The sequence below is a fragment of the Stegastes partitus genome, unplaced genomic scaffold (assembly GCF_000690725.1).
Source record: "Stegastes partitus isolate 25-593 unplaced genomic scaffold, Stegastes_partitus-1.0.2 Scaffold83, whole genome shotgun sequence".
Classification (NCBI taxonomy): Eukaryota; Metazoa; Chordata; class Actinopteri; family Pomacentridae; genus Stegastes; species Stegastes partitus.
The window spans coordinates 618,664-629,520 of NW_007577814.1; the positions used below are offsets into that span (position 1 = coordinate 618,664).

The following is a 10,857-nucleotide window of genomic DNA, read 5'->3' on the forward strand; positions in this document are numbered from 1 at the left end:
CCCACCGCAATGGAAAAGTGACCAGGTTGCTTATTCAACCATGGAGCTTACATACTCTGTTGTCGTCAGATTAAGGAGTAAAGGAGTAAAGGAGTGCACGCTGAAAAGGCTCAACTGAAACATCTTATAAAATACTCATCGTGTCATTAAAACACTGTCGCACATGTTATATGAAAGTGTCGAGTACGTGGTTTTTTCATGGCTTCGAGCATGTGAAAATGTTTGCATCGTCTTTTTTTCAGTTTGTACCTCATCCCTGAGAGGGCGCAGGTCCTGGCAGGTCTGCAGGATGCCCTGAATGATGGGCACAGTGTCTGCCAGCGTCTCCATCTCCTGCAGCGAGTTGAAAACACGCACCGCCTCATCCTGCAGGCTGGCATAACCCTGCTGCCTTTGTACTGCTTACAGGGAAAATGAGAAAAGAAAATGTCAGTGAAGACAGGGCATTGTTCACTAAAGACAACAAAACAAGTAGAGTGTCAATAGCACCAAAGATGACTGTAATAGCAACAATAAAATTAAGAGCTGAGGTACGTTGTTGTCCCTGTCTAAGAGTTTAGGAGTACTGTAGAAAGAAATATAACACGACTAGCCAAAGCAGCCAGTTCTTTGGAAGATAAATGTTTGTAGCTTTCTAACACAGTTGGGTTTGTGAGCATGAAAAGTTTGGTTTTCACCTGCAGAGGGCAATAACATGCATGAGAGCTTCCAAATGCACCATTTAAAAAACAAGGAGAAGAGAGGGAGATGAGAGGAAAAAGAAGCAGTGGTTTAGGAGGGAGCTTTACTCACCGCTGGTGACCTCTCCGTAAGGGAGCGGCAGGAGAGGGGAGTGCAGAGGATGCTGAGTGTATCTGAGGATCGGGTTCCTCCTGTACATCTGCTCCACTATTTCTGGGTTCACACTGTTCTCCTGAGGGAGCGCAGAGATCTAAATACACGTCTTAAAAACACATTTCTGTTGATGAATTCAAACACTTATTATGTCTGCGTGTTACCTTGATGTCTCTGATGAGCTGTAGAGTTGGAGTTTCTATCGGGGTCTTGCTGTCTATGACTCCCTGTATAGCAGCGGTCCACCTCATGGCCTCATTCAGCATCTTAGTATAAAGGCGATAGGAATGCTTCCGCCCGTACACAATGATGTTCCAGTAGCCTGTAAAAACAGTCAGCGTTTACTTCTTCACCCACTGATTCTCAAAACTCCCCAGCAGTTTTAAAATGCACAATATCTTTTTAAAATCACCTAAATGGTGCCATTTATCAGAGCCAGAAAAAAAACAGAAAAAATAAGCAGAATTTCAACTTTCTGATGGTCCTTGAACTCATCATGTGAGACATGCTGTTCTGTTAGAAAACATAACCTCATACAAGCTTAAAAACGTGATATTCTGTCAAAATCACATTTTTCAACTTGTCAAAAATAAACAGTTTGCTGTAATTAGATTCTGTAAATACCAAAAAATTCTGTGCTTCTTGGTACAACACGGATGCTATGAGTGAGTGAGTTGCAATGAACATTCACATTTTAAAAATCCTGGGACTTTTCAGCTGAAATGGGCTTAAACAGAGCAGATGGGAAACAAGTATGGAAACAAATTAAAGATGTGACTTGAAAAATATAGATAGCATGTTGAGCCCCCACTTTTTGCTCCAGTATTAGTAACACCAGAGGGGATTTAGAAAAACGTTGCACATGTTGATTCCAGGTTTTTTCAGTTTTTGTAAAATTCATATTCAAAGAAATTTAACTGACATTTTTTTTATTTTTCATGATTTGCGGTATTAAAATTTCACTATTCTGCAAAAAACACATTTCAAGTTCCTTCTACTTCTAGCCATGGTTGTGCTGTTTCCACAGAAGTGCAGGAATTTTTACTGCCTTGAAAATGAGCCCTCAGCGAGTAAAGATGTAAGAGAAGCAGATACCCAGAAGCTGCTTTGGGTTCAGTGGGTTAAAAATGAAATAAAAATATATTTCCTAAAGGGGATAATTAAGTTTTATGAGAGATACATAATGGTTATCTTTAATTTAATTGAATAAAATCCAGCTACTCGGGCATTTTTCAATTACATAAATGTAAAACAAGAATCCTGCATGTATCCTTAACCTCCTACGTATAATCCCTGATTAAAAGTGCCCCGTTTGCCTCTTCGTTTCATTTCTCCGTCCTCACCTGTCTCCCTATGCACTCGTTCATCCGGCTGAATGACAGAGCAGAGGGAGTTGAGCACCAGAGTTCCCATCTTGGAGGAGTTTTTCTCTGAACTCTTGTAGTAATCCAGGGAGTTGTGGGTCAAAACAAACCAGCGCTTCTTCAGCTTCAGGGAGGTGCTCTTGGCATTCGTCTTCATCTCTTTTTGGAGCCAGCCTGAAAGATGATGAGAGAGGAAGAGAGGGAAGAAAGTAATGAACATAACAGGGATGGATGAAGATATTCTCTGAATGTTGGAAGGAATTATACCTTTTACAAAAACTTCCAAAACCAACAACAAATTGGAAATAATACAGTATATAGTGGTTTCTGAACAGGTTGTATACCAGAGATCTCCAACTCCGGTCCTCGTGAGCTTCTGTCCTGCAGGTTTTAGATGCTTCCATACTGCAGCACTCCTGACTCAGATTAATGGATCATTAACAGGCTTGTGTAGAACTTGACAACAAGCTGTTGGAGATCCATTAATTTGAGTCAGGTGTGTTGCAGTATGGAAACATCTAAAACCTGCAGGACGGTAGCTCATGAGGACTGGAGTTGGAGATCTCTGTTGTATGTGGATTTTCAAACACATTTTTCTATTATGAATAATTTTATTTCACCAGAAAAGGCTGCTTTGGTTCTTTTCCATGCTTGTCTGCACATATAATATAAAGCAAAACTTCCTGGATCTTGTTTGGTGTTCTTCTACCTGCCTCACCAAAGAGCACCTTCTTCCAAACGCTATCGTAAACTGCTGTAGAAAGGTTTGAAATGCATGTAAAGTATCCCAAAAAAATAAATCTCACCTCTGACAAGGAACTCCTGTCCGTCTATCCTGGCGTCTCCTTTGGGTTTCTGCAGCAGAGTGATCCAGTGGTGCATCTCCTCTGGTGTGTCACTGTTGCAGTGAATCACACGGTTGGCCGTAATGATGACGAAGGAGTTGGGCCTGCAAACATGCATCGATAGAGTTTTAAAGCAGTATTTTTAGGCAGCATAAGGCCAAATTTACAAAAAAGCCTTTCAGCATGCTGTGACTAAAGTGGTCTGAGATAAAACTACACATCTGCACTGTTTTAACACTTCAGAAAATCCAGATAATCACAGGTCTGTAGTGTAAGTAATGAGTTAAACAGAGGACTTTCATTCAGGAGAGTGTGGATGGAATCCTGTGTGAAGTCGCAACGACAATTTCTTCCACATTGGGCATTTTTTATTTACTTTTATGCTTTTTCCATCATGATCGATTAGAGATTCATCAGTTATTGGAAGTTCCCCATTTATTTCTTACTCTCTTCTTAGTAACTGCTCAGGATTGTGTTTACCTCATTGTAAAGTTTTACCAAAAAAGAAGTTGTTTAATTTGAAATAAAGACCATTGACACTCTTTCGCCTTTTCGACTATAGATTGGTATTATGTACCATAAGCAGGGAGAACATCAGCAAAAAAGCAAAACTCTCTGTCATTCAAAACGCAAGTATGATATCAGTCTGTTCCCAAATTGAATAAATGTAAAAAAAAAAATCAAAATAAAAATCAAAAAAGAACAAAGCTTCTTTCTCTCAGACATGCAAAATCAATCCCTCTTTTCACTCTTTCTGATGACTGATCAACTCACCGGTCAGGGTTGTCTGATGCACAAACTGAGTCAATCAACCCGACATCAAGAGTTCCCTGAATAAGAAATGTAGAAGGAAAGGACAAGATTTTAAAACTGTTCCATGATAGCATTAATAAAGTGGTACAACTAATAACAGCCGAGTTTTTGTTTCATGGGAAGACTGACCACAGCATTTTTAGGGTTTGCCTGTTCATGCGACATTTCCAGCAGCTGCTCGGGAGTGCACACTCGGACCTTACTGAGAACGTTGAACCACCCGCTGCACAGAGAGAAAAAGATGCCATCACAGATCAGAATGTAGGAAAAAGCTCACATATAAATGTTTTCTACATGATCACATCTCCTTCACACCTTGCATCCTCTGGCGACTCGGCAAACACCTGGTAGGTCCTTTCATCTGTCACGATATTCAGAGCGTTCTCCTTTTCATGGTTATCCACAATCTCCCTGCAAAACCACAAACAGGATATATGTCTGAGAAATGCAGATTTTGTCAAGGAATCAGAAAAACGGGGAATGAAATCTCTGTTTCTGTCTGCTGCTGGAACTTATTTGAAATCTTACTTGGCTGCTCGAATGTCGATGGTTCCCTTCAGCTTCTCCTCGCTGTCGTTGTCATAGTACATCAGCTTGCTGTCTCTCAGAACAAACCAGCGCATCTTCCAGTTTCTGTCGGAAAATAAGACTCCATTAGTGAAAAGGCCAAGACAATCCACTGTACAAGTGTTTATCATAAAGGTTTATTTAACTATTAATGATACATGCACTACTTTTATTTATCGTTGTAGAATACATCTGACATAACTACATCTACAATAATCTGTGTTTGTGCAATTTAAAAACATTTTTATGTGATTGTAGTTTCTGAATAATCTCTGTGAGGTGAAGTTTCACATCTGTCATTTCACCTTTAAACACATTTTAACAAGGTGTTCCCCCTTCATTCCTTCCATTTTCTGAGACGTAACTCACCAATCTTTGGTCTAAATGTTTTTTTTGCAGTTTACCAAAAGTGCTGCAGAGGGTTTAATGCTTCAAGTTAGACAAATACCCAAATCCGCCAACAGCACACAGGAATATGTACAACAATTCAAGCTGCATTGACCAGTTCTAGCAGTCAAGCTGACATGCACATGGACGTTTAATGCCTTAAAAAGAAACGTCGTGCTTTTAGTTGGACTAATGTACGCTTTGAACTCTTCTACTTTGCAGAGTTTGTAAGATCTTAGCACAGTGATGCCTACAAAATCATTACATTGAAGCGTTTTAATCAACTTTATCAACTTTCATCAGATTGTGCAGAGCTGTATTTCCAACAGAGATGTTGTGCAAAGTTTCATTCACTTAGCATGCAGGCTTCACTCAGTAATAACTACAACAACCTCCGTGAGAGAGTGGACAGGCCTCCTCCTTTCTTGTAGAGCCAGCCAGACTTCAGCGACTCTTGTTTGGACCGGAACCACATGAAGGTCTCATCCTTTAACACACACCAACGCCTCCTCCATGGGATCATCAGACCGGCTAAAGGAGCAGAGAGGACGTAGTTATAATCAGAAATAAACGTGAAAGCAGGTGAAATTTGAAAGGTGTAAAGTAATGGTGTGGCCCAGGCCAAGACAGGTTGAAACATGTCTTAAACCTTAAATCACAGCTAATCTAATGACAGCTAGCAGTCTCATGTGTTCTCTGCTCTCCCCTGAAGAAGACAAACTGAGTGAAATCCTCACTTGTAGTGTCCCCTTGTGTGAACTCCCCAGAGTGGCAGAATTTGCAGAGGACCAGAGGACTGAACACCTGAACTGCAGCCACGTCAGGTCATATATTCAGGGACAACACTGCAGGAATATGGTGTACCAGAGCCGCTGGTACAGGACGTCCAGTCCTTGTACAACCAAAGTGAGAGCTGTATTTTTACTTTTGATACAAAGACAAACAGCCAAGGTTGCCCCTGGTTGTGTTATCTATAGACAGGATCTCATGGTGCAGCCGGCTTGATTAGGGTGTCCGGTTTGGGAACCTTTGATTTGTGTGTTCAGATGACGTAGTTCTGTTGGCTTCATCAGGCTGAGACCTTCAGCATGCGCCAGGGAGGGTTGTGTCTGAGTGTAATGAGAATCAGCACATCCAAGTGTCAGGCCATGAATTGCTGCCCAAAGTGAAGAAGTTTAAAAATGTCGGATTGGTGCCATGTCATCAGTAATGCAGCTTTGCACCAATGAGTTGTGGTGAAGACGGAGCTGAGCCGGAAGGCAAAGTCTGCAAAATACCAGTCAGTCTACATTCCAGCTTTCACCTATAGCCATCGGAAGCGTCCAAAAAGACTGAGTTTGCAAATATAAGCAGCTGAAAAGAGTTTCCTCTGTACGGTGGCTGGGCTCAGGCTTAGGGACAGGGTGAGGTGCTCAGAGGTCAACTGGGAGGAGACTCCAGGGCAGAGCCAGAACTTGCTGGGGGGATTATACATCTCATCTGGCCTGGGAACACCTCAGGATCCCTCAGAAGGAGCTGGAAAATGTTGCTGGCTGGAGAAAGGAATCCCCTGTTTATCCTGATGCCACTGTGGCCCGACCATTATCATTACATTGCTGTTTGGAGAAGCTTTGATACAACTGGTGAAACAAAGTGCTGAAAAACACATTTTAATCATTTTGCATTTGGGTTTGCTTATTAATTGTAAAATCTTAGTCCCTATACATATCAACCTGACATCTTATGGATGAGGTATGTAGGAACCAGGAAATCCAAACCTGAAAGTGCTTTATGATTTACATTTTAGTAGGGTCACTGTAAGACACACACAAAAAGCAGCTTGTTTTTATGTTTTTTTTAAAACAAAATGTGGTGCTTTGTGTCCTATATTTTCAAAGACATGATCAAATTTGGTCATTTATACTAAACAATACATTTATTAATGCATATGTGTGTTTAAATTAGAAGCATTGACTGAAGCAAGTATGTAAATCAGATAGAAAAGGGCCAAAAGCTCTCATAAGGAGCTAATGTCAAACACAGAGGAAGATATACACACCCTTCATGTAGAGGTAGCCGTGGAAGTATGGCGGCCCATTTCCATTAAGCAAAGTGACTCTGCCATTTGTCACTTCTTCATCAGTGTCCATCATGCCATCATGTTCGTCGTCACTGTCTGCGTACTGCAACATTACACAATAACATCAGGGAATGACTCATATGCAATAAATTATAGAATAAAAAGTGGAAAAAAAACATGTTGCATTTTCAGTTAATCACAGATAGAGGTTCACTTTATGGCTGCTCATACATATCTGCGTGCACGCGTGTGAGGATGCGTGTAAGTGTGTCTCCTCACAGAGTCAGAGCTGCCTCTGTAGGATTCAATGCTGGCGTTGGTGCAGGTCGACTTCCTCGGATGCTCCTCATCCGTCACCGTGGTGCTTCCCCGGTTGCTTCCAGAAACGGAGCTGTCGTCTCCGGCGTTGACGGACCCTTCCTCCTCTTCCTGGTCGTAGTCCGACTCGGTGTCGGCCGGCATGCTGTAGATGGGCTCCTCTCCGTCCACCAGGCTCTCCACCATGCTCACCTTCCTCTCCGGCTCCGTCTTGGCCCCGTCCTTCTTCTCCCCGTCTCCTGGGGTAGGTGGAGGTGGTGGAGGAGGAGGCGGTGGAGGGACAGCAGCACCGTCTCCAGGTGGAGGTAGAGGAGGAGGAGGAGGAATCCCACCGGGAGCCACAACGCCGTCTGCGGGAAGGGGAGGCGGAGGAGGTGGCGCTGGAGGCACTGTTCCTTCTGCAAAGGCAGGCGGTGGAGGAGGAAGGTGAACAAGTATGTCCTGATCCATGGGAGCGTCTGTCTCAGCAGGAGGAGGAAAGTCCGGCAGAGGGATGCACTCCTCCTCAGCGTGGAAGCCTTCATCTACGTCCTCCTCTTTGGATGCACCTCTGGCTTTACTCGGCCCTTTTGCAGCTTTGGCCTCTGCTGCAGGTTTAGCTCCGACCGCTCCCAGAGATGGATCCACGCCTCCAAAGTTCAGGAGGTCAATGAGCTCTGTGGCCTTACGGGACGCCTCCTTTTTCATGCGTTTGAGCTCAGCGTCCCGACGCAGCTGCAGCTCCTGCTTAGAGGATTCACAGAGCTGCGACACCTCGTCCTCTCTCTTCTTCTGCAAACGCTCGATCTCCCGCTCGAGCTGCAGGATCTCCTCCATTTGGCGGGACTCAGCCTACACAGGGGAATAAAGGACGGAAAAGGATTCAATAACCATGAAATAACAAATAATGAAGGCCTTGAATCTTGAATCTATTCTGTAAATCACAGAGAGGTGAATGAGCTGCAGCATCTCAGACTGAAAATATGCTAACTTGATTGACTTTAAAGTGTTTAACTTGCCTCTTGCGATGTGTCTTTTTTATCTTCATCTTCATCCGCTTTTTTCTCATCTCCTTCACCCACTGCTTTCTTCTCTCCCTCCTCTTTCTTCCTTTGCTCTTCCTCCTTCTTCTTCTTTTCGTCTTTGAGTTTTCGAACGCGAGTGCGCGCCACCTGGCCTCGTCTGTGTTTCTGCAGCACCAGCGCTGCCTTGCGTTGCTTCGTGAACCGTCGGTGTTGGATGTGCCTTCGTAAGTGTTTCTGGAGGGTGACGACGCTGGTGCGTACACGTTTGAAGTGCTTCCTGTGGATGAAAGGGGGAAAAAAACACTAAATCAGAACAAGGGTGCATCTCTAATGTGGGAGTCAGAGTGCTTTAACCTCATACAGGCATTCATAATAAAATTAATTTGTACTCAGAGGGTCTTACTTGGCAGAGAAAGTAAGCAGGTGAGCTCGGATTATCATGGCAGCTTGGCGCCGGACTTCGTCCCTGTCTTTCTCTAAACGGTGCTCCAAAGACTCTTTCAGAAACACCTACGAAAGGTAACAGTAGGACATTCAAATAATTGAACGCAAACCTATTAAAAGAATTTGAAGAATGATGATTTTAAACAGGAGGGAACACTTTTGAATCATCAGTCATGAAGACTTCAGAGTCTAAAAGTGATGTTGCCAAAACGTGTAGGTCTTACCTTGGTCTTTCCTAACTGCCACTCTTTCTTAGTCTTGTCATATTTGGTTAGCAGGTCTGTGCTTCTCTTCTTATCGTCTCCTGCTGCTGGGACTTTTTCTTTCAGAATGATCTTATATCTGCCACAGAAACAGGACAGAGTGTGAGAAACAATAATGATGTCAGAAAGAGTCTCAAAGAGTAAAAACTTGCCAACAAAAAACAGACACACAAACACATAAAAATGTAGTGGTGGACAGTAACTAAGTACATTTACTCAATTACTGTACTTAAGTACAATTATGACTTATTTGTATCTGACTGAAGTATTCCACTTTCTGCTACTTTATACTTCTACTTCACTATAATTACTGCATTTTTATTCCACTACATTTACTGGACACAGTTAATTTGCACATTTAGTTTAAAAAAATACAAAATATAACCAGAAATAAATTTTAACGTAAAACTTTCTTTTCTTAAACTAACCAGCAGACAAACTGTAAAAAGTAGTTAAATCATCTTTAACACTTCCAGCCTTAACTTGATGAACACAATAATTTATCAGCAATTGGAATCCAAGATTTTGACAGTAATCTGAATTTATATACCATTCCACATAATGAGCACTTTCAGTTTTGGTATTTTAAGTATTTTTTTGATGCATTTTCTTTTGTACTTTCAAAAATGTACGTTACACATAGATATAGATGCATGACTTTGACTTGTGTTTCTACACTGTGTATTGGTACTTTTACATAAGTAAAGGCCCTGATAACTTCTTCTATCGCTGCAAAAAGGATTAAGCAAACACTAAAGATATACTAAAGTATATTTAGAGATATTAACCGAGAGAAGAAATCCTTGAAAGTCCTACGAACAGGAAACCCAGCACGACGGATCTTCACAGTCTCCAACATCCCAGAATACCTCAGCTGGTTCAGGACGACCTCTGGGTCGAACACATTTGGATTCTGCGAGGAAAATACAAAAGATTTAACGTTAAACCAGCACCTTTTGATATCATATTCAATCATTCTCTGACATCAGGTATAAAGTGTGCAATAGAAACAAACAAACCTTTTCCATGTTGGGTTTAATGCAGCGAATGAAGAAAGGATTGGAGACACTGAGCGTGGCCATGAGAGCATGAAGGGAGTCCTGAGGAGACAAAGGAAAAAAAAAATGTTATCTGTTTTCATCCAAATGCCATTTTACTAAATTGCCATGGCCATTTTAAAGATTTAAAAATTTTATAAGCCATAAAAATAAACTGATAAAGAAAAAAATCCCATTCTTTCAGCTCCCTGTGGCTCAAGCCCCTTTGTTTTGAGATGCTGAGATAAGATTACATAGTAAACTTTAACAGCTTCTTCTATTAGAGAGTCATTATTTGCAAATGCGATGCACCGCTCACCCTGAACTGGGAGCTCACTGTGGGTTTACGTCTGGCTGTGCCCATCTTCTCCTCGTTGTTCCTGCTGCCAACCTTCTCAAACAAGTCATAGATGAAGTCCAGCCTGCAAAGCACCAGAAATACAACAAATGAAACACTCACATCTGCCAAAGATGATCAGTTTAGGATGATACAAGCAAACAATGATGCAAAAAAAGAAAATCTGAATCAAAATTGCTTCATTCTTGCATGTTCTCTTTCAGCTCATAATATTTTACTAGCAGCTTGACAATAATTAGATGAGCTTAAACAGTCTTCTGAGTGATAAAGTAGTCTTCAGATATCTACGGTTCTTACAATTTGTGCCCATCAGAAACCACCAAAGACATATTTTCAGTATCCAAAATTCTGTCATTTTGAACATGGCTTGGATTAGAATCAGAATCAGAATCAGAATCAGAATCAGTTTTATTGCCAAGTAATTTTTACATCACCAGGAATTTGACTTGGTCCATTGGTGCAAAGAAGCAGAAAACAGATACCAAAATAAAATAAAATATTAACAATACCAAAAAAAAGGCAGATGTGAGATAGAAGAGTAAATATATTTATATACATATATAT

The 10,857-nt window shown here is 41.6% G+C and overlaps 1 protein-coding gene across 1 annotated transcript in view; it reads right to left on the reverse strand.

Annotated features, from left to right (window-relative positions):
• myo10l1 (myosin X, like 1) overlaps positions 1–10,857 on the reverse strand; it is a 45,182-nt gene that overhangs the window by 6,732 nt on the left and 27,593 nt on the right. Inside the window, exons 13-32 of the mRNA XM_008276943.1 lie at positions 10,255–10,357; positions 9,918–9,998; positions 9,687–9,811; positions 8,860–8,977; positions 8,595–8,701; positions 8,186–8,468; positions 7,550–8,018; positions 7,285–7,474; positions 7,149–7,245; positions 6,849–6,972; positions 5,203–5,341; positions 4,385–4,489; positions 4,172–4,267; positions 3,986–4,079; positions 3,818–3,873; positions 3,005–3,147; positions 2,178–2,372; positions 999–1,156; positions 793–913; positions 250–401 (exon numbers count right to left, since the gene is read on the reverse strand). Coding sequence (XP_008275165.1) covers positions 250–401; positions 793–913; positions 999–1,156; positions 2,178–2,372; positions 3,005–3,147; positions 3,818–3,873; positions 3,986–4,079; positions 4,172–4,267; positions 4,385–4,489; positions 5,203–5,341; positions 6,849–6,972; positions 7,149–7,245; positions 7,285–7,474; positions 7,550–8,018; positions 8,186–8,468; positions 8,595–8,701; positions 8,860–8,977; positions 9,687–9,811; positions 9,918–9,998; positions 10,255–10,357 — 2,956 coding nt within the window. The remainder of the gene's footprint in view (positions 1–249; positions 402–792; positions 914–998; positions 1,157–2,177; positions 2,373–3,004; positions 3,148–3,817; positions 3,874–3,985; positions 4,080–4,171; positions 4,268–4,384; positions 4,490–5,202; positions 5,342–6,848; positions 6,973–7,148; positions 7,246–7,284; positions 7,475–7,549; positions 8,019–8,185; positions 8,469–8,594; positions 8,702–8,859; positions 8,978–9,686; positions 9,812–9,917; positions 9,999–10,254; positions 10,358–10,857) is intronic.